This window comes from Balaenoptera musculus, chromosome 19 (genome assembly GCF_009873245.2).
Source record: "Balaenoptera musculus isolate JJ_BM4_2016_0621 chromosome 19, mBalMus1.pri.v3, whole genome shotgun sequence".
Taxonomy (NCBI): Eukaryota; Metazoa; Chordata; class Mammalia; order Artiodactyla; family Balaenopteridae; genus Balaenoptera; species Balaenoptera musculus.
The window spans coordinates 688,158-711,996 of NC_045803.1; the positions used below are offsets into that span (position 1 = coordinate 688,158).

The 23,839-nt window shown below is 43.3% G+C and overlaps 1 protein-coding gene across 2 annotated transcripts in view; it reads right to left on the reverse strand.

The window, feature by feature from the left end:
- The window catches only part of LOC118885856 (zinc finger protein 256-like), a 35,398-nt gene extending 13,275 nt beyond the window's left edge, over positions 1-22,123 (reverse strand). Inside the window, exons 1-3 of one of the 2 annotated variants that reach the window (XM_036835010.1) lie at positions 21,877-22,123; positions 18,604-18,730; positions 12,351-17,270 (exon numbers count right to left, since the gene is read on the reverse strand). In XM_036835010.1, the coding sequence (XP_036690905.1) occupies positions 15,544-17,270; positions 18,604-18,730; positions 21,877-21,978 (1,956 nt within the window). In that variant the 5' untranslated portion in view covers positions 21,979-22,123 and the 3' untranslated portion in view covers positions 12,351-15,543. Of the gene's footprint in view, positions 1-12,350; positions 17,271-18,603; positions 18,731-21,876 lie in introns of those variants that run through there. The other variant, XM_036835008.1, reaches the window with a different exon arrangement.
- Positions 22,124-23,839: the final 1,716 nt, after the last annotated feature.

Genomic DNA, 23,839 nt, shown 5'->3' on the forward strand with positions numbered 1-23,839 from the left:
ATTCGATCCCTGGTCAGGGAACTAGATCCCATATGCCACAACTAAATATCCCGCATGCCTCAACTAAAGATCCCACATGCCGCAACTAAGACCCGGAACAGCCAAAAATATATGTGTGTGTGTGTGTGTGTGTGTGTGTGTGTGTGTATACACCCATGAATACTCTTCATCGCGCACCTTATACCTTCACTATATATGTTGATCCTTCTGTTTATTAGTGAGACACTGAAAAAGTCTTTTCCCCCATGTCTTCCTGTTCTCACTGTCCTGTAAAACATCAAGAGGTAACTTGCTCTTCTTTCATATCTGGGCTGACGCAGGCAGCTGGAGCCATGAGGCATATTGATAGCTATCATGCAGAGTCATGGTCTCTTCCCTCCGGTAGCTTCTCCAGCTGGCCAGATTCTCCACTATTCCTCAAAGGCTGTTCCCAATCTTCACCCCTCTACTCAGTACCATGTCTCCATTTTAATATGACAAGCTAACAGACTCTTTATTCCTAAAAAAGGCCCATAATCTTTCCCAGTCCTCCAAATTCCCCAATTTTAGTGGATGGCCCTGACTTCCAAGAGGTTAAGAAGGCTGGAAACAAACTCAGATCCTTCAGTCCCTCTTCTATGAAACCCAACATGCAGCCATAGCCATCCACATGTCTTGTCCATCTGACATTATTTTCATCCCCTGGATTCACCATGCCAACCAACTCAATGAGCTCCGACACTACTATCCTATTCCAAGGTATCGTATCTTGCCTGAGTGTGATTTCCCCACATTTGCGCTGTGCACTGTTCAGCACGGACTCCTGAACCAGCTCCCAAATCCACACAGACCTTGCTCCAGACCGCCACCACCTCCCACACAGCTGCTCACTCCTCATATAGCCTACTTCATGTTCAAAATGAGGAATGTGTACTTTTGTCTTTGCTCCTTAACCCTTACACACTCATGTAGAGCTATATCCTCCTTGCCTCTTCCTTTCTCACCTCTGCAGGAGTGGTCCTGACTCTGGCTGAAGCCATTATCTGCATCTGAACCTAAATGTCACCTTCATTTTTTCTCAGGGAACTCACTGCTTCACTTATTTCCTGCCTCTGGTAACTTCATTCTCTCTATGATCAACATTTTAAAATGCTCATGTTGTTGAGAATGGGAAAAATATAACAAACATAAAATATTCTCAAATATATAATGAATGGCCTCTAAATGGTGTTGACTGTATTTCAGCTGCCCAAACACACTTCCTGGAAAAGTTGTCTCATCCTAGGAATGGATCAGGATGGTCGAATATTTTCACACATTCATAAATCAATTTTAAAGAGAAGCTGCTTTCAAACATACTGTATAAATAAACTCTTTCCCCAGTGGGGCTTTCTGCAAACGTGAGGGTCACTGGTCAGAAGTGTTCTACCTGTTTTCCATGCTGACCATCCAACTGCACCAGATACTCACAGTCCTTGTCACACTTGGAGCATTTGAGATACTACTTTATGATTTTTATTCTGTTACTAAACTTTGGGATGAATTGTTTGGATAAATACCCTCCTGTGCTGATATTCATTGATTTTCCATCTTGAACTCCAACCTGAAATATATCAATAAAGCAAATCATTGCCCTTTCCCCTATATTTCTTGAAAATAAACGTCTATGCTGGAAGTTAGAGAATGGGACAAAAATAAAGCCCCCGTCCACTCAGATATTTCAATGATATCTAACATGACACACCAGATGATATCAATGATATCTATCTGACACACCAGAGAGAATAGAGTCCAAACACAGAGGCATAAACAGAGAGTGATAAGGGAATATGTTAAATGTGAAAAATGGTAGACTCAGAAAGAGAGAAAGGCATTCTAGATTCAGAGCCATCATTTTGAGCCTATATTCATGTGAAAAGGTCACACTTTGTCTAACTGCCTTGGTTCTCCAAACTACAACTACCATGAATTTACTGCCATTTTAATCGGCTTAAGATGGGCAATTTATAGTGCTGCATTAAGGAAAAACAATAGGAATGCCAACAAAATAATGTAAATGCCCCTAGGGCAAACAAAGATTTAGACATCGGCTTTTACGCAGGGTCTGTGAATACATTCAGTCATTTATGGGGCACTGGAAGTGCTATCCCTGGAAACCACTGCGTGTGCTCTTCATTTCCTCTAACACAGATGGTCATATCTGGTCTCTGAAGCTCAGCTTTAGAGGAAAAGTGTTTTTCAACCTAATTGACAGCTTTTCTTAGCCAAAACACAGTAGTATATTTACCTTCAGTGAACTTAAGAAGAATAATTTGCCATTAAAAAAATAAAGTACCGGGCTTCCCTGGTGGTGCAGTGGTTGAGAGTCTGCCTGCCAATGCAGGGGACACGGGTTCGAGCCCTGGTCTGGGAAGATCCCACATGCCGCGGAGCAACTCGGCCCGTGAGCCACAACTACTGAGCCTGCACGTCTGGAGCCTGTGCTCCACAACAAGAGAGGCCGCGATAGTGAGAGGCCCGCGCACCGCGATGAAGAGTGGCCCCCACTTGCCGCAACTAGAGAAAGCCCTCGCACAGAAACGAAGACCCAATACAGCCAAAAAAAAAAAAAAAATCAATCAATCAATCAATCAATAAATAATTTAAAAGGGGTATATTTATTTTAAAAATACATAAATAAATAAAGTACCTATGTAAATTGTTATGACGGTAAACACCTCCACCTTAGAGAAGACGCCATTGTTCGGGAACCGTTGACCGAAACTGCCCGCCTTGGCCAGGCATGATAGATAATAACCGCTTGCAGGAGTTGTCTCGCTTGCAGGAGTTGTCTCACGGCAGGAGGTCCTGATAAGGAACATGGTGCTGCTGCCAAAAATCAGGAGAATTCAGGAGAGGTCAGAAGGAGGGAGGAGGGGACTTCCCTGGCGGTCCAGTGGTTGAGACTCTGCACTTCCAATGCAGGGGGTGCGGGTGGGGAAGTAAGGTCCCATATGCCTCCGGGCATGACCAAAAAAAAAAAAAAAAAAAAAGAAAGAGGGAGAGAGAGGAGACGCCAGCCCAGAATATGTCTTGTAAAACTAACCAGAAAGTTCGGTGATTTGACCACCTAGAGGGGTGGGATAGGGAGGGTGGGAGGGAGATGCAAGAGGGAAGAGATATGGGGATATACGTATACGTATAGCTGATTCACTTTGTTATACAGCAGAAACTAACACACCATTGTAAAGCAATTATACTCCAATAAAGATGTTAAAAAAAAAAACAAAACTAAACAGAATTCAGAAGAGGCCTAAAGGAGGGAGGAGATGCCAGTCCATATGTCCTGCCAATTTCCCAGAAACCCTCATGCAGGAATCCATCTTGGCTGAGAGATGAACGTGCCACCAGGAAGGACCCTGAGCCAGACCAAATATGGGCACGAGCAAGATGAACGGCCAGAGACAACCTGGAAAGCTAACCCCATCACCATAAAACCTGAGACTGGGAGCCACATGGCAGAGCAGTTCTCCTGGGATCCCTTACCCTGCTGCTCTCCTCCCGGGCGCCCCTTCCCAATAAAGTCTTTTGCTTTGTCAGTACGTGTGTCTCCTCAGACAATTCATTTCTGGGTGTTAGACAAGACCCCACTCTCAGACCCTGAAAGGGGTCCCCCTTCCGGTGACACCATAACAGATATAGACAGATAATAAATGGAGATAGAGAAATGGTCCTTTTGGAGCCTATGCTGAAGATCCCTCAACTTCCTTTTCATCTGGGATCCTAGAATAGAGTATCCCTACAATATCCTAAAACGTCTTCACGCTTCCTACAAGGATCTTTTCTACAAAGACTTACTTGGGCTAATTCACCACAACTTACCCAGAAACATACCTTTTGACAGGTTTTTCTACCAGCAACTAAGCCTCTTTCCCTTCCTCCAGTAAGATGGTCACATCTGCCTTAGTGCTATGAAAAAGCTATAGTCCTCAGGGAGGAGAGGCCATCACAAGAAGGATTAGAGGGAAAATTGAAAGATATTGTTGAAATGGGAAGATAAGCTTCAGAAATAGCAAAGTGGAGCTGCCTGTTTCCTTGGGAACATGGACTAGAAATTCGGGCATTTACCTAGGAGGTTCCCTGGCAATTCAGAGTGGCAGAAAATTAGAAACAACAGGTTCTCATATTACTGCAAGTCACATCCATGTATAAATCTCTGTGAGCAGAATCTGGCCTTTGACATTCTTTATGAAAGAAGTCTATGACCACATCAGTCCAGAGACTGCAGCTCACTTCAGATGCCAATCTCAAGTAGTAGGTCCCCAAGTTGCCCACAACTTCTCTCCAACTTGGCTACAAATTGGAGGTTCCCCATGACCTCCTCCCCTTTGGATCAAATTATTTGCTACAGCGGCTCACAGAACACAGGGAAACATTACTTATGTTTACCACTTTACTGAAGGATAGGATAAAGGATACCAATGAACAGCCAAATGGAAGAAATGTATAGGGCAAGGTACTGAAACCAAGCAGGACCCTTTGTGTCCCTTGTTTCTTATTTGTAGGAGATAGGCTTCCTTCAGCCTCCTAGACATTCCCTGAGTTCCAAAGAACAGATTCAAACAATTGCTAATCAGGGAAGTGAGGGGATGCAGAAACAAAGGAAGAGCAGTCAAGAAACAAGAGTGCGGCAATGCAGCAAGATCCTGGTTCCTGCTCAAGGGATATACATAATCCTGCATAATGCTGCAGAACTCAGTATCTTTGAGTTCTTCTGCAGCAACTAAGGCCCTCACCCAGGTGGAAGATGGCAACTTCAGGTTGAGCAGATTCCCACCCTGTTACCTCACTACCAACCAGTCAGAAGAAAGTCACACACCCTGCAGCTCTCACCCCAAATTTTGCCTATAAAAACTTCTCCCCTGAGAGTTTGGGATCAACATGTACACACTGCTATATTTAAAATGGATAACCAACAAGGGCCTACTGTATAGCACAGGGAACTCTGCTCAATGTTATGTGGCAGGCTGCATGGGAGGGGAGTTTGGGGGAGAATGGATGCGTGTATATATATGGCTCAGTCCCTTTGCAGTGCACCTGAATTTATCACAACATTGTTAAATCTTGGCTTTCAGATTTTTTAATGTCTCCAAACTGGGGTAAATAGAGCAGACTTGTTTGGGGCCATTTAATGTTGAGTCTCAGCAGGGGGTCCATTTGGCCCACTCAATCTTTGGTAGTGCTGGATTAAAACTTTTGTCTCAACCCCATCAATATCTACTAGATTCAACCCATTTCTTTTTGGTCGCTTGGCTTGGCTTGTGGGATCTCAGTTCCCTGACCAGAGTTTGAACCAGGGCCCTTGGCAGTGAGAGCACGGAGTCCTAACCAGTGGACCGCCAGGGAATTCCCTAGATTCATCCCATTTCTGAATAGCCATCTGAAGATTTCCAAACTGCTAGGACAAGTAATATTACTCGTTCCTTTATGTTTCCTCTTTGTTTCGGTCATATTAGTATTTCCTTTATTCACCTCATTTCTTAAAAACTTAAAAAAATTTTTCACCTTCTGGGGAAGAGTCCCTTGACGCTGATAAAAACATTGTTAATTAATAAGAGACTGGGAAGAGTCCTAGGGGAGAGTCAAGGGACTCTTCTCAATCTCTTATTAATTAATATGTTTGTATCAGCATTTGTTTTTGTTTTTTTTTAAATATTGATGTATTTTATATCATTTAGGGTTTTATTGGAGAAGAAAAATCAGGTTGGGTGACATGGACTAAGAGGATTTTAAGGATTTTTTTTTTTAAATAAATTTATTTATTTATTTTTGGCTGTGTTGGGTCTTCGTTTCTGTGCGAGGGCCTTCTCCAGTTGCGGCAAGTGGGGGCCACTCTTCATCGCGGTGCGCCGGCCTCTCACCGTCGCGGCCTCTCTTGCTGCGGAGCACAGGCTCCAGACGCGCAGGCTCAGTAGTTGTGGCTCACGGGCCCAGTTGCTCTGAGGCATGTGGGATCTTCCCAGACCAGGGCTCGAACCCGTGTCCCCTGCATTGGCAGGCAGACTCTCAACCACTGCGCCACCAGGGAAGCCCTGTATCAGCATTTGTAATACCCATGAAGGGAAACTGAGACAGCAAGCATTTCCATAAGGTTTCCCTGAACTGTTTTTGGTTTTTGCAACAATGTCATATGGGGTGCCCATGTGAAAGGAGCTCCTTGAACTACGGCATTTACCATGACCTGGGTAATGGGCATATTCAGCTGGTGAGTATCCCTGTCATCATAAAGCCAGTCCCACACGGCTTGCATACAAAGCATAGCATCTGCTTCGCCTGGGATGCTCCACCTGGCATTCACTGGGGGAGATGGACCTTCTCCCTTCTCAGGCTAAACAGACTTTACAGTGGCTTTTATCCAGTCCACCAGGCTGGCTGTTCCCTCAGCAACAACCTCCTGTGTGTCTGGATCACATATAGACATCTGTGATTATTTCACAGTGACCTGTGGGTCCTGCTGTAACCCAAACACGCTCTTCCACTCTGCAGCACTTGAAACCAAACACATAGCCCCCAAATTATTTACTCTCATAATCCATTTTAGCAAAGGTTCCTCAGGAAGCTGATGATGCTGATCCACAAAATGTAACAACTCCTTCACACTGTCAACTGGGGGAAAAAAAAAAAGGATTTCATACAACTTTCTCCATCTAATAGATATTAATATGTTTTAATTATGATCTGTATGTTTTTACACTGGATTGAATCCTTCCCTTGCAGACAGGCTACTGCCTCTTCTGTGGCTAATGTCTTTTTGGAAAAGATTATCCCTACCTGGGGAACTCCTCTCGAACTTCATAATGATCGAGGAACAATTTTACTGGTCAGGTGCTTCAACATGTCTGTGCTGTTTGGTCAGTTTTACAATATTTTCACTGTGCTTACTGCTCTCAATCCTCTGATTTAGTCAAATGCACTAACAGCTTTATTAAAACTCAGTTGGCAAGATTTGTAGAGGCCCTGCAAACACCGTGGCCAAAAGCATTGCCATTGGTCCTTCTAAATCTCAGATCCCTCATTTTGGGACTCGTAAACTCTCGCCCTCTGGGATAGTCACAGGATGCACAATTCACTTGGCTCCTGCTTCTTTTGACCCACAACTGATAAGAGATACTCCAATTTAGCAAAGGCCTGATTGCTTCTCTTAAAAATAACCATGTTTTGGTAGAGCAATCTTTTCATAGTGTGCCCTCAGAAGACAAATATCTTAAGCATCACATTTTGCAACCTGGCAATTTCACCTATTGGAAAAGACACCTCTAGAAGAACGCTCTTCAACCTGGCTGGGAAGGCCCCTATCAAGTACTGCTACCCAGCCCTTGTGCCACGAAACTCCAAGGAACAGACTCTTGGATTCACATGACACCTAAAGAAAGTGCTGAATCCTGACTGGATCTGCACATCATTGGTGACCTGAGAGGAAAGATTTCCCAGAATTGAAGCAGAGGACATCTGATGAGACAGCTTTCCCAAGATATCTGGACCAGGCCTGTCAGAAGTTTGTCACCAACCATTTGGTGGTAGGATAATGCTTCATAAGATCTCCAATGTTTATGATCTTGATAACATGGACGTCAGATAAAAAGTGCCTAAGACTTGAATGTGACCTTAATAGGTTTCTAATCTGTGTACTTTTCCTCGGACCTGAGACACTGCACCCAGGAAATGTCTTTCCTGACATAGAGGAACAAAAAGTCACTGAATTTTGGGAATTTCCTGGCGGTCCAGTGGTTAGGACTCGGCGCTTTCACAGCCAAGGGCCCAGTTTGGTCTCTGGTCTGGGAACTAGGATCCCACAACCCTCCTGCCTCAGCAACGGGGGTGGGGAGGAAGGGAGGAGAATGTGAAAAATTAATAAACAGAATCTTTGGACTTCCCTGGTGGTGCAGTGGTTAAGAATCCGCCTGCCAATGCAGGGGACACGGGTTCGAGCCCTGGTCCGGGAAGATCCCACATGCCGCGGAGCAACTAAACCCGTGCGCCGCAATTACTGAGCCTGTGCTCTAAAGCCCAAGAGCCACAACTACTGAGCCCACGTGCTGCAACTACTGAAGCCCTTGAGCCTAGAGCCTGTGCTCCGCAACAAGAGAAGCCACCGCAATGCGAAACCCGCGCACCGCAACGAAGAGTAGCCCCTGCTCGCCGCAACTAGAGAAAGCCTGCACACAGCAACGAAGACCCAATGCAGCCAAAAATTTTAAAAAATAAAATAAAAACAGAAACTTCAATTAAATAGAGTTGGGAAACCAGAAGGGGGAGCTCTCATGACCTGCACTGATAGCAGAACCCAAGAGGAAGAAGAAAGACTGCTCTTCTTTCCTGTCAAGGACTCAGCCAATGAAAAGCCTCAGACTCTGTTTACTACAGCCCTCCCAACTTCCTTTTCTTTCCTGTAAAAGCATTCTCTTTCCCTTGCTGGGTAGGGACTTGCAAGTGGCTCAACATGGTTGCAGATTCTCTGCAATTCTCAGCTGATCCCAAATAAACCCATCTTTGCTGGAGATATATCTGGCAGTCTATTCGTTTCAGGTCAACACTTCACCTGAATAATAAATGAAGTACAAACCTAACTTTAGCTCATCTTTTTACCAATGAACACATCATCCGATCAATTACTTCATCTATTTTTTTAAATAAATAAATAAATATAAAATAAATAAACATATTTGGCTGCGCCAGGTCTTACTTACGGCACGCGGGATCTTCGTTGCCGCATGCAGGATCTTTCTTTTCTTTTTTAATTGCAGCATGCGGGATCTAGTTCCCTGACCAGGGATCAAACCCATGCCTCCTGCCTTGGGAGCGCAGAGTCTTAATCACTGGACCACCAGGGAAATCCCTCAATTACCTCATCTTCCTCTTTTTGCCATAAAAACCCCTCTCCTGTAATTGAGACAATAATTGGGTTTCTACCTAAACCTGTGTGCCCCAAACTGCAATTCTTTGATCTCAAATAAGCTCTTTGCCTCTTGAAGTGGACTCCTGTTTCCTAGGTTGGCGTAAGAACTAATTTAGGGTTTGGGGTTTTTTTTTTTTTTTTGCGGGGGGTGGGGAGCTCAAAGCTATACAGAGGCTCCTAGTCGAAAACTAAGAAAACTTTTAAAATCTGTGATAGAAAGAGGAGCATTGAGAGAGAACAATACTTTTAAGTCTTTTAGTAGCCTCCACACTTTGCTATACTGAAAGGAATTGCAGATTCGGACCCTAAAGGAATGTAAGGTGGGAACTGTCACAAGCAAGGCAGACACTTGAATCTAGTAAGAAAGTGCTTCAGGAAGATTTGGAAAACACTAGCTCAACTGGGAGACAACTTGATAATTTCCAACAGCCAACACGGTCCTGTTTCCAGGCTCCTTCTTTGAGAAGGTCCATGTCCTGAAAAGGCAGATCTCTGGCATATAAAAGCAGTAATGAGAAACCAGGATTCCCCTCCACCTGTGTGACAAACCAGAATGAAAAAGCATCCTGGGAATTGCTCTCTGGGGCTCTCATCTTTCCTAGACCTAACAAGGGCCTCCTGGGCACAAGTGAGCACTTCCCTGGTGCTCCCTGCATGAAAACCATCAATTCTATACAGAAGAGACAGACTCATAAGACACTAGTATTAAGCATGTTAAACATTAGCTCTTTCAATCTTCACCATTCTGCAGGGTAAGCATTCCTCTATTGTCAAATTCGTGTTTTTCTTTTTTAATGATGAGAAAACTGGAGGTCTGGGTTACTGAAGGCACTCATCCAAAGTTAATACCTTGTAAAGAGTCCGCGCCAAAACTGCCTAACAAAACCAACAGCAGATGCCATTCATGTGAGCACAAACTGGGTACAAAACATGTGATGCGCTCTGGCCCATTGCGTGTCTTAACAGCTTCAGAGGATGAGCATTATCCTTGCTCCCCTTGTGTACAGCTAGAGACAAGGAGACACAGAAAAGTCAGGCCCTGCCTGATGTCATACCACCACCCCAGTGCACTTGACCGAGTCTAAAAGCTCTGGGAAAATCCTCTGAAGATATATTTTTTTTATTCTTTAGTGACTTACTAACTGTAGAGCGTTGAGAAGAATATTCCAAAGACAGGGAAAAGTACATGTGAAGGACAAGTAGTGGGAAGGGGTGTGAGCATTCAGGAAACTGAGGTAGAGGGTGGAGAGAGAATGAAGGACACTTTGTGTCAAGATGCTGAACTGAGCAGATACAATTATTTGTGGAGACATTAACTTAGCTGACCCATAAACCCAATGTAGTATATTTGTAAATTTCAAATCTTTAGAAATTAAATTTTAGTCTTCTATAAACTACAATACTGTGATAATTTTTTTCCATGGTAGTAGAAGATGTACTTTCTGTTTTAAAATTGAAATTATGAAATCACTGTTGTTTGTTCAAAAAGTCATCCTAGTAGGGATACTGTAGAAACTTTCAAAAATATAATTTATAAATATCTATATACATAAACCAAATGTTTAAAGACACTTGAAAGTATGCAAAAGCTCTGAGAGTTTCCTGTTTCTTCTTACCTGGTAACCTAGAAGTCAAGGCCATTATTAAAAATTATACTTTTTCAATTTTTCCTTGAGAAAACAGCTTTGAGCAAGATTGTGTTTAGCAATGTAAAGAGCTGACTACATCGAAACCATTAGAAGTCTAATATTTCTTTCCTTTACTAGGTTAGTATAATTTCTTACATTTTCCAGTGTCTTTTTCAAAAACTTTTTTTTTTTGGTTGTATTGTTTTTAACCCTTAAACTCTATAAAGTTTCATTAATCTTCAAATCCTTTTCAGGAAACATCTAAGAGATTTTTCAACCGATATTCCTGTTTTTCTCATCTCAGTCAGAAGTGACTGATCCCTGGACTGTGTGTGCACAGAAGAGATATGAATGTTCTAATAAACTTTCTTTTCGAACCTGGGATTTAGGAAGTCTTTGACAATGCCAGAGATTAGAACACAACCAAGTTGAATGTCCATGGAGGAGGGCTTCCTCCATGTGGAAATTGCAAATTCAAGGGACACTGAGCAGGAATTCCCTGGCAGTCCAGTGGTTAGGACTCCGCACTTCCACTGCAGGGGGCTCGGGTTCGATCCCTGGTTAGGGAACTAAGATCCTGCACGCCGTGCTGCGTGGCCAAAAAAAAAAAAAGGACACTGAGCTACTTCAGCCAGCTTAGGAGAATACTGAAGAGGAAAAGAAAAGAAAGGAAAAGTGGTGGGATATAAGAAGAAAAGGGGCAAGGTTTAGGCAGATTCACCAGTGAGGAAGTTTTAACTTATTCGTAAATTATCTAAAGCAAGTCCCCCTAAGTGTTACTAGGAGGGGAGGGGAGGGGAGGGGAAGAGAGGGGAGGGGAGGGGAGGAAATTCTGATTAACCAATGGCCCACTTTCTATACACGGTGTGATGAGGCTTCCAAATGCAATTTAGAATAACAGTGCCTCCTTGAAAGATGTTAGTCAAGGGTATCTTCTTAAGTGGATCCATTAGTTGCTAAAATGTCAATAACCTAAAATAGAAAATGAAATACAACAAACTAAATGCTGTATGAAATAAAAACTTGTGTAATCACAGTCAAAAACTATTTCAAATCAATTTATAACACAGAATTTTGACTACACGTATTTTGTGGAATGTGTCCTAAGACCTGTGGAAATAAAGGCCAACCACATGAGAACACTCAAAGCCTATTTATTCAGAGCTACAAATCATGGCTTGACAGTGCTGAATATCTAGACCTAAGAAGTGATCAAGAATCTTAACGATTAAACTTTAAAAGTAGATGTTGTATGTGGCCACTACGTTGTGTACAGTACACAAAATATTTATGAAATACTCCCGTATTCAAAAACAATAATTTTGATAGCAAAGAAGTCACATTACTGAAGAATGAATAAAGTTCCAACATAAGTTTTTGTTGTTTCACTATCTTCTTAATTGCTAGAAAAAAAGAGAAACTGCTGGGACTTCCCTGGTGGCGCAGTAAATAAGACTACGTGCTCGCAATGTGGGGAGCCTAGGTTCGATCCCTCATCAGCGAACTAGATTCCACGTGCATGCTGCAACTAAGACTTCACATGCCACAACTAAGGAGCCCACCTGCTGCAACTAAGGAGCCCACCTGCTGCAACTAAGACTGGGTGCAACCAAATAAAAATGAATAATAAGCCTGTCTCCTTAAAAAAGAGAGAGAGAGCGAGAGAAACTGCCAAAATTCTTTTTTTGTTTTTAATTCTTTTTATTTATATATTTATTTTTGGCTGCAGATTGCGGGATCTTAGTTCCCTGACCAGAGAACTAACCTGGGCCCTCAGCAGTGAAAGTTCAGAGTCTTAACCACTGGACCACCAGGAAATTCCCCAAAATTCATTTTAAAAAACAAGCAATAGATATGCACAGATATTTTACCAAAACCAACATACAACTGGCAAATACAGGCATACTTTGTTTTATTGCACTCCGCTTTACTGCACTTTGCAGATGTTTGTTTGTTTGTTTGTTTTTAATTGAAGGTTTCTGGCAACTCTATATTGAGCAAGTCTACTGGTGCCATATTTCCAACAGCATTTGCTTGCTTCACGTCTGTGTCACATCTTGGTAATTCTTGTAATACTGCAAACATTATCATCATTATTATATTTCTTATGGTGATCTGTGATCTCTGATGTTACTACTGCAAAAACCTTACAACTAGCTGAAGGCTCAGATGATAGTCAACATTCTAAGCAATAAAGTATTTTAAAATTAAGGTATGTATTTTTTTTAGACATAATGCTATTGCACACCTAACAGACTACAGTATAGCGTAAACATTACTTTTACATGCGCTAGAAAACCAAAAACTTCATGTGACTTGCTTTATTGTGATACTGGCTTTACTGCAGTGGTCTAAAACCCAACTCATCATATTTCTGAGGTATGCCTGTAAACAAATGAAAAAATGCTCAACATCATGCAACATCAGGGAAAGGCAACTAAACCATAATGGGATACAGTTACATACTTATTAAAAAGGTCAACATTTTAAAAGACTAACCATACCCACTACTGGCAAGGATATGGAAAAACTGTATGTCTCATACACTGCTGGCAGGAATACCAAAGATCACAATTTGCAATTTCTTAAAAAGTTATCTACCCACTTACCCTGTAACTCAGGCATTGCACCCGCCCCCACCCCCCACCCCACCCCACCAAATTAACACAAGATAAATGAAACATATGTATGCGAAGAACTAGATTCAAATATCTTAGCAGGTTTATTTGCAACATCAGAAACTGGAAAGAACTCAAATATGCATAAAAAGACAAAAGAATAAACAAATAGTGGTGACCCACAAACTGTCATACTTCTAAGCAATACCAAAAAAAAAAAAAAAAAAAAACTACTCATTTAAGCACCATTGATGACTATCAAAATGAGTAAGCCACATGAGGCTACTCAAAGGAAAAAAAGTATAAACACTTTATGAGTAGAATCATACAATTCTAAAATGGAAGCTAACCTATTATAATGGAAAGTAAACCAATGCTTGCCTGGAGAGCAGAGATAGTACAGAAAGAAACATTATTAAAGGGCATGCAGTAAACCAGAGGATGATGGAGAGGCTCATTATTATGATTGTGGTGGTGGTTTTATGGATTTACATGAATGTCAAAACTTGTCAAAACGTTAAGTTTAAATATAATCAGTTTGTTGTATGTCACTTATACCTTACTAAAGCTCTGAAAATATGATTCAAAACAGAAAGCTAGATTTCCTACAATTCTGGAAAATTAGTTTGGCAAACCTCTACTGACTCCACCAACTCCTTCCTCATGTCTGGGAGGGATACCTTGCCTTAGTGGTGGCAAATATCAGAAGCAAAAAGGCAATTTCCACCAAATTCAATGGGAATGCAGGCTGGGTTACAAAGGGCACAACTCGTCTTCACTATCCTCATTTTCCTACACAGCAAGAGATTTGAGGTGAACACGCACACATGCTACAGGAATCCACAGAACATTTATAATTTTTTCCTCTCACAACAGCCTCCCTACACAAGATACACAGTTCTGGAGGCCATGAGAATTTCTGCACCTGCTCATCCTTCATAGCTATAGGGACTGGAACATTGTGGAGATCCCTTCAAAACAGCCACATTCCAACAAGCTTGTGGCAGTCTCTTCCCCTCCCTACAATACCAGTGTTCCTGTAACAAATGATTCCCCTGCCTGTACAATCATATAACCTATGCTGCCACTATCTGGAATTCTGGACATGAGGGTACATGGCTCCAATGCAAGACCTGGGAAAGATTTCCCTTACCACCTGGACACAATGCAATACTCCCCGTGAACAAGACAATTTCTTCCTGCTTTAAGAAGCACCAAAGGTTATCACAACAGCCCCTCTACAGATTGACCTCTGAACCAACAAAATACCAACACATCCAGGTTACAAATAAGGATCACATCCCTGCAGTCTTTTCTTGGAGGCCTTGGGCAGCAATGCCAACTAGGACAAAACTAGAGAGAAGTATACTCTACATCATATTGTTCCCTCTGAGGTGCACAGAATTTGGGATCCCACAAGAAAGCTCTTTAGCCCTGTTGTCACAACTCAGTTGTTTTCAAATCACCACAGTGTACAGAATCCCAAGATTAAAGGAGCTTAAAGAGTAAGGCCTCCATTTTCACACAAACCAGTACAGTGGGAAGCAGGCTGTTCCTGGGCTGGAGACATGAAGCACAGGAAAATCCCAACACAGCAGTCATGTGAGACCAACAACATCCCTGAAAAAAGTAGTCCCGGTTGTAAGTCACCAGCAGAGTCCTCTAGGCCAAAAATTGGTCAGATCAGTGATGTAACCCATCAAACGAATTAGAAAGGAATGAGTGCTCAGGATTATAAAGGCTCTCACAAACAGGACAACATCAAGGTCTCCTTCCCTGGACTCGCTGGGGTGGTTCAATGATGCACATCATGAACACCTGCCACATGGTAGTAGTGAAATGGCTTTTGCTATGGAACTGGCAATGATGTAAATCTGGTAAGGGCCCTGGGCAGGTTAAGAAATGCACTGAAGCTCCCATAAACCTGGAATTTAAGTGGTTTATTGGGTGTATTGGCAGATAGCACCCTCATAAGGGATCTCCCCAGTGTTATACTGAACAATCCATCCCTGGACAACTACTCTTTTTCTGAAGTGAACTTTGCGGTATCCAATGAAATAAGACTGAAGGCTGTGAACTCTCCAGTATGAAATGAGGCTACAGTTTTGGCTAAATGTTTCCCACACTTATCACATCCATAAGCCCATTAACCAATGTGAACATTATGGTGTTCTATGAGACTGGAGTTTTAGGTAAAGGATTTCCAACATTTCCTACAACATAAGGACTTTCTGCAGTGTGAACACTCCTGTGTTTAATGAACCTGGAGTTTTTAGCAAAGGATTTCCCACATTCACAGCACTCATATGGCTTTGATCTAGTGTGAGTTCTCTGATGTTGAAAAACAGAGCTTGGGCTAACCAACTTCCCAAATTTTCTTTACTTATAAGACTTTTCTCCAATGAACTCTCTGATGTCGAAGGACTGAAGAACTTTGGGCAAATGCTTTCCCACACTCACTGCACTCATAAGGCCTTTCTCCAGTGTGAATTCTCCTGTGTTTAATAAAGGTTGAATTATCAGCAAAGGATTTCCCACATTCAGTGCACTCATAAGGCCTTGAACCAGTGTGAAGTCTCTGATGTTGATGAAGAGCAGAGCTTTGATTAAAAGTTTTCCCACATTTGCTGCACTCATAAGGCCTTTCTCCAGTGTGAATTCTCTGATGTTGAAGGAGTGCAGAGTTTTGGCTAAATGATTTCCCGCATTCGTTGCATTTATATGGCCTTTCCCTGGTGTGAACTCTCTGATGTATAATGAGGTGGGATTTCTTGCTAAAGAATTTCCTACATTCCCCACACTCATATGGCCTTTCTCCAGTGTGAACTCTCTGGTGTTCAATGAGATGGGACTTGTTGCTAAGTAATTTCCCACATTTCCCACACTTATAAGGTCTTTCTCTAGTATGGACTCTCCAATGTTGAATAAGGTTGGGCTTCTGCCTAAATGATTTTCCACACTCCCCACACTCATAAGGCCTTTCTCCAGTGTGAACTCTCTGATGTTGGAGGAGTGAAGAGCTTTGGCAAAATGCTTTTCCACATTCACTGCATTTATAAGGCCTTTCTCTAGTATGAACTCTCCTATGTTTAATGAGTCTGGAGTTTACAGCAAAGGATTTTCCACATTCAGTGCACTCATAAGGCTTTGATCCACTGTGAAGTCTCTGATGCTGAAGGAGCAGAGAGTTTTGCGTAAAAGTTCTACCACATTCATTGCACTCATAAGGCCTTTCCCAAGTGTGAATTCTCCGATGTTGAAGGAGGGTAGAGCTTTGGCTAGACGATTTTGCATATTCATCACATTCATATGGCTTTTGTTTCATGTGAACTCTCTTGTGTGTAAAGAGGTTGGAGCACTGAGTAAATGATTTCCCACATTCTGTACATTCATAAGGCCTATCTCTAGTGTTACTTCTCTGGTGTTCAATGAGGTTGGACTTTCTGTTAAATAATATCCCATGTTCCCCAGGTTCAAAAGTTCTTTCTCCATTGTAAACTTTCTGATGTTGACTGAGGTTACAGCTTCTCTCACACTGATTACACATAAAACATCTTTCTCTAGTGAGGAGTCTCTGGTGCCAAACAAGTGTGTGTTTGGGGCTGAAAGCTTTTGTGCATTCTTCCCAGTTATGATAAGTTTTTCCCCTCTGAAAGGCCACCCCACACTCGGTTCTGCTGTTTGACCTCTCCCAGGTGTGAGTGGCCCATTGCTGGAGAAATTGAGAACTGGCCAAGAAGTCCTTCCCAACCACCCTGAAGACTAATGGCTTCCCTGACACATGGCACTTGCAGTTCTTCACAAAGGAGGCTCTGTCCACATCTCTTCTGAAGGGTTTCTCCCTGATGCACTGCTTCTGATGTTGATGAAGGTTTGTGCTTACATACAATTGTTTCCCACATGTCCCACAACTATGTAATTTCTGCTTTGAATGTGTTCCTTGATATTCATCCAAGTACAAAAAGTCTCTCAATATCTGGACACATATTTCACAAGGGTGGGCCTTTTTGAAGGATGGATTTGCCTTGGGACTCCTGATCTGTGACACTCTTTGAACAGAAATACGCTGCTCAAAAGAAGCCTTCTTATTCTCCACTTCATGGCAACAACCTAAAAGCAAGAAATGTTGGTGAAGTACATGTTGACTTCAGTGGGAGGGGGGAGCCCACACACCAGTGTGTGTCTGACAAACTCATGAATGGGTTTGTGTGATTATTTACATGAACACGGAGTTGGGTTCAAGTTGATGACATGGTTGTTAGCAATACTGGGCTATAAAGGCCACAGGATGGGGGAAGACCACATGAGAGAAAAGACACAACCATGTGATGTGTCATAGGGAAGAGAGGCAGGATGAAAAATTAGTTAAAGTCGACTGTTAAAAAATTAGTTACAAAAAACTGTCAGCAGGACCTTGTCTGCTGCTAACACATGACTGCAATGTAGATGGGTATTTCCAGGCCCAAGAAAACAGGACTGCAACAGAACAGCTGTTGGTCAGGAACATTTTAAGAATGGGTACATGTTTGATTATAGAAAATATATGGGCCAACGTTAGAGAATGCACAGATAAAGCAGTGAGAAAAGTGGGTGATACAGGGAATTTAGAGATGTGAGGATTAGCCACAGGCTGGAATAAAAGTGGAAGAATCACAGTGCAGAATTGACAAGTCAGCACTGTTAAGAATGGGGCAGAAAAAGCAAAAATAAGGTGTGGCCACTGGAAGTAGCATCAAAACACTAGTCAAACAGAACAAATTTCTGGTATCACTTGAACACAGGACTATCGTACACTCCCATAGTGCTACTGTACAGCAGCCCTTTGAGCCCATTTGGCTGAGTCTGAATTCATATCCATCCTGTGGACAAACAAGGGCTCTCCACCCCACTTCCAAAATGAACAAGTGTATGGGACCTGGATGATGAAAATACCAGGGGAAAGACACCACCTATGAGCAGCTGACCCATACTCATCACATCATAGACCAGAGAAAAACATCTAAATACTATTAAGAGAACTTTGGAAAGGGGTCCTGCAAGAAGTCCATGGTCTACATCAGAGAATTAATTCCCAGCACAGGCAGTCATGAGGAAATGTCAGTGAAAAGAAGGAAGTAGAATCTGAGGCACAAGGATGACGTGCATCTGGACAACATCACCCAGAAGGAAGAGGACAAGTATGGTGGGATACATTAGGCTGAATGGAAGATTCCTGACCCTGGATCCTTCCAGGGAGGCCGTAGAGAAGCAGATATGGGGCCTCTTCAGGGAGAACAGATGGCAGTGCAAACACCTCAGCCCAACCAACCACAGCAACAACTTAGGGAACTGGGGGAAAAAAGCAGTGACCATGGTCCTGACATGAAAAGGACAGACTTGTCTCTGGGGAAAAGGAAAGGGCAGAGACTAGTTCAGGGCATGGGGAAAGGTTTGAGGTTCTTACCCAGGGAGGTTATAAGTGCCAAGTTCTCCAGCATCACATCACGGTACAGGTATCTTTGAGCCTCATCAAGGAGACCCCATTCCTCCCAGGAAAAGGTCACAGCTACATCTTCAAAGTTCACACTGACCTGCCATGATGGTGACAGATAAAACCACAAACAGTCCACTTCTGAGAAGTCACAATCTATTTCCCCACACATCTACCCTATGACCATCCATCACCCAAGCTTCCCAACTCAGAGGATCAATCAGGCCCTGACACCATGGTGTGGCTGTCTCCCCACAGGCCCACTGATCACTAGGTACAACCACCAGGAACAAGAGGCAGGTGGATGAACATATATCTCAGCTATAGGCCTGGCATAAAGGGATCCACCCCCTCCTGACAAGCAATTCCCCTGGTGTGGACATCGTCCTGAAATTATCAATGCAGTGTCCTGGAACCATCAGACATGTTGCCTCTTCAAGCACACATCACTTCTTAAACTGCACATCCCTCAGTCTCAGTATCCCACAGCCACACATGACCATGGCCACCAACACCTCACTCTCCCACACCACAGCCATCTCCCTCCCCTCCCCACATTACTTGTTATTTAAATCAGTTTCTCCTAACCACACCACAGGGCTATGATGGTGGCCTAACACATGACACCTGAGACTGGACCGATGAGACTGACAGCAGTTTCTTAATCACATAAATTCACACCTCTGAGAATAGGACACAACTCACCACAAAGGCGTACATGGGAAAAAACAACACACACAGGGGCTGTGGGATGGAACCTTAGTAGGATGAAGGGGTTGGGATGTTCCAAGGAGGATGTGATTGTCTTATCTGAATAATCTGAGGGCTGGTAGGGAACTGATACCTGCTACAAAAAAGCTCCTGGTTTGCTTTGTAAAAATCGTTGTTAGGCTAGGAGACGTTATCCAAAGGAACACTGTGGGGAGAGGAACTTGCACTCAGGCCATTTGAGGGCACCCAGGTTTCACCAAGCACGAAGGAAGCACATCATATTGGGTTTAGGCCTTACACCACAACTCGGCAGACAGCATCCACAGTACAACTGGTAAAGTCAAACAGGACCCAGTATGACCACAGACCTCCCACAATTCCCAATGGCAGCATCAGAAATCATCTATAAAGGCCTTACTGCATGATTCTGATCCTTGCCTCAAATTTAAGGAATAGAACCACGTGTGGATCGCAGATACCCATAGTCCCATGCTACTTCTGTGCTGCCCTTGTTGTCCCTCGGCAATGACAACCTTTCTCTGCTCCCTTACCTTCATTCAAACTCCAGCCCCATTACTCGCCCTCCCCAAGCCTAGTGATTCTCACAGATGACCTTATTTGCTCATGGCCATATACACCAGATTGAATGAAACACCCCAGGTCCTACCAAAGTCCTCACAAATCTTGGTGAGCCTATATAGTGGTGAATAAGCACCAGCTCTGGCTTGAGTGTCATATGCATGAATTACCCCTTGCTTCTACATCCATCTCATGTCCACTCTTCTCTTGGAAGCCCTGGCCACCTGCCAGACTATCTTGTCTCATACACCAAACCTTCCTGGCCATTTACCTACATTTATGAAGGCTGACACCATCACCCAGGTACACAAGCAAGAGACCCAATCCTCTGCCCCCATCCTCCACACCTCTCCCCTTAAAAGCTTTGCCACCACAACCCGAAGCTTGCCTCTCCTAAATGTGAGCCACAGGTCATTCACCTTGGTCCACACTCTAGGTACATTTTGGATGTCTCTAACCTGAATCACTCCCAAGAATTCCAAACCTGTATGTTAGATGTTCATTTGATGCCTCTACTCAGTGGTGTCTGAAATATCTCAGACTCTTAACATGGTCAAAAAAAAGCTCCTGCTAAACCCAGTGAATATTACACCTACTACCAACTTGCTTATCTCAACTGATGCAGCTTCCAACCCTACAGCTGCAAAGCCAGGGGTCATCACTGATCCCTGAGTTTCACTCCCTCACCACCCATGTTAGAAATCTAGCGGTCCCCTTTAAAAACATGCAGCCAGAATACAACCACATTTCCTAAGGCACACCCCTGCTCCATTAACCCTCACCTGGACTATGATAGTAGCCTCCACAATGATGGTCCTTCTTCCTCTCTCAAGCCCACAGTCTGTTTTCCAATCTAAACCCAAATGAAGCCTGTTAAGGCCTTGGTCACATCATCTCCCTACCGTGAGCCAAACCTCTAGAACACACACCTGACATCTCAGGCAGTTGTTCCCCTCCTGACTTCAAACCACCTACTATTTATTCCTACCTGAAAGAGAGGATACCTGTGGTTCCTGAATATTCCTGAGCTCAATTTTACCTCTAGGCATTTGCACATCCTGGTACCATGTCTTGGGTTAACCATACACACCTGTTTACAATGGTTGCCAGAAATGGGAACACCTCCATATAATTCTAGCATGGACTTAGGACACTGGGCTTGGAGTTTTTCTGCATCCCCAGACTCAAGGAGGGGGGAAAATGGCATCAAGCATCTCAGGACACCACAATTCCAGGGAACATAGGGGTGAGAGCAGGGCCGGTGAGGCAATGGGACACTCTCTACTTCCCTGTGCAGGTTCCATAGGCACTTCTCTAACCGTGAGAACCTGAGTGAAGAGGCAGGCCCTAAAGGAATGCGTCCATGGTGGGATTTGAGGGGCTCATTATATGTACTCCTGCCTGGCCTTGGAGCCAGGTGACCTCAGGCTGGCTGACTAACTTCTGGGCCTCAATGCTCAGTGTTTCCTCTTACCAGCTGTGGGACCCTGAACAAAGATTCAACCTCCTAGGACCTCAATGTCCTCATCAACCCTCTCCACCCTGTTCTTCCTTTAAACGGCTCTTGGGAATGCTCTAACCTCTGACGGAGATAATATCTTCCTTTATTCGAAACTCCCCATGGCCTTTAGAATCCTCGCAATAAAGTACAATCCTGAGTCGGTTACATCAGGCCTAATTCCGCTAACACTGTTCCCTATAAGCAAAAGGCTGACCCTAGGTTTCCCGAATCCTCTCGCCTCAGGCCAACTTCCGAGCCTTCGCATCTGCGGGTCCCTCCGCCTGTGACCTCTCCCACGCGCCATCACACTGTCATAAACAGGGCCCCACCCACGACCGCTTCACTGTCCTGGGCACCGTGGCCTGGGCTGCGGGCACGTGAGCAGCCGCCCCGCACTCGGGGCTTTAGTGTCTGGAGGAGTGAGGTGGGTGAGGGCCCGGGGAACGAGCGTTTACCTGAGGCGGGTCCCTCAACGTCGCCCCCGCCGCCGCTGCCGCCATCGGACTCTGGGCGGAGCGGGGCCGGGAGCGGCGGGAGAGTCTGGGGGACGCGGGCATGGCGGTCCGTCTCCCGGGCCTGGCGCCGGGCACCCCGGGCGCCGTCACCGAACTTCAGATCCACCTCTGTGCCTCGGGGACAGCGCCTCCTCCGGGACCTCCCGTTCCAGTCACTCCGGTCCTGACACAACGATCCAGAGCTGAACAGAACCAGAGCAGTTAAAATGGCCCCGTTGGGGAGGAGGCCGGAAGTCCCGTCCCCTACGAGTTGTGCCCAAACGGAAATCCCTTTTTTCTGCGCCTTCATTGGCTCAGCGACGCAGCCTTCAACGCAGGGCACTCTGGATCCTGTAGTTCCCAGTTTCCAGGAAAAAAGGCCAGGGTCCACCTCCAAGGGTGCCAGGAAATGACTCCTCCCTGTCCACGGCCAGAGCAGTGACTCGACCCTCTTAAAAGGGGCCAAACGTAAGGATGGTAGGGATGCGTTCTGCAGCTGATAGCCATAGGCATCCAGGCCATGAATTAGGATGACAAATCTTTCCCAGGATGCCAGGGGCAGCAATGCAAATTCTGTAACGAAACATTTTGTTCATTTTATCCTGAATATTTGTAAATTTTTCTTGGTTATAAGGCAAATATTTTTTAAAATTTCCTTCATGCCGCTATGATTCTCATTTGTAGAACTGTAATTTATTTCTGGATACTAATCTTAAATATGGCAAACTTGAGGAAGTGTCGTAAATATGCCAGATATTCATGACGTTATTTTTTGAAATTCTTCTATGTAGATAATCGTACATTTTGATATAAATTAAAGGTCTGTAAATCGTTTTCCAGTTATTTTAATTCTTTATTGTCTGTGTCATAGCACCAGCTAGAATGTCCAGTATATTTAATATAAGCACTAATAATGAGAGCCTTGTTTGCTTGCTAATTTTAAACCTAAATTTCTGATTTTATTACTAAAATGCTGGTTTATTGTAGTGTTTTCTTCGATACATTTTGACTAATTAATGATATATATATTTTTCTGCATAGTTGTGGTGTTGTTTTCTAATGTGAATGGATCTATTTTTTTCTGCATTTATTAAGATAAACGTTTTATAATTCATTAGTATGTTGAATGCTATTAACGTATTTTCTGATACTAAACCATTCTTGAATTACTGAGATGCTTTTAACTTGTTCTACATTCTGGAAGGGCAGCTTTAATGTTAATAAGTTTAATTTAATAAGTTTTATGAGAATGCTATTCTAGTACCATAAAATGAGTTGGGGAATACAAATCTCTGAAAGATTTGGAATAAGTTTGGATTCCTCATTTCAGTGAATAATTCATATAACTCCCTTTCTACAAATCAGGGTTTTCCTACAAATCTATCAGATAATTTAAAAGTAGGAAGTATCAAATAGATTTGATATTTGTTAGTTTGATCAGGAAAGACATGTCTGGGGACTTCCCTGGCAGTCTAGTGGTTAAGACTCCGCACTTCCAATGCAGGGGGTGCAGGTTCAATTCCTGGTCTGGCAACTGAGATCCTCCCACATGCTGCACGGCCAAAAGATTAAAAAGAAAGAAAAGAAAAGACATGTCTGGCGGGTTGACTTATTTATGATTTCATTTTGTTATTTTATTTTTTAATCAGATTTACTGAGTTATAATATAAAACTATAAGATACCAATGTGTACATCGTGCTGATTTGACATATGTATACATTGTGAAACCATTCCCCCCATCTATTTAATTAACACATCATCTCCTCATATATTCATCTTGTGTGTGTGTGAGAGAGAAAACATTTAAGTAATACTCTCTCAGCATATATCAATTATAAAATACAGTGTTATCCACTATACTCATCGTGTTTTACATTACATGCTCAGACGTTATTCATTTTATACCTGAAAGTTTTTTTTTTT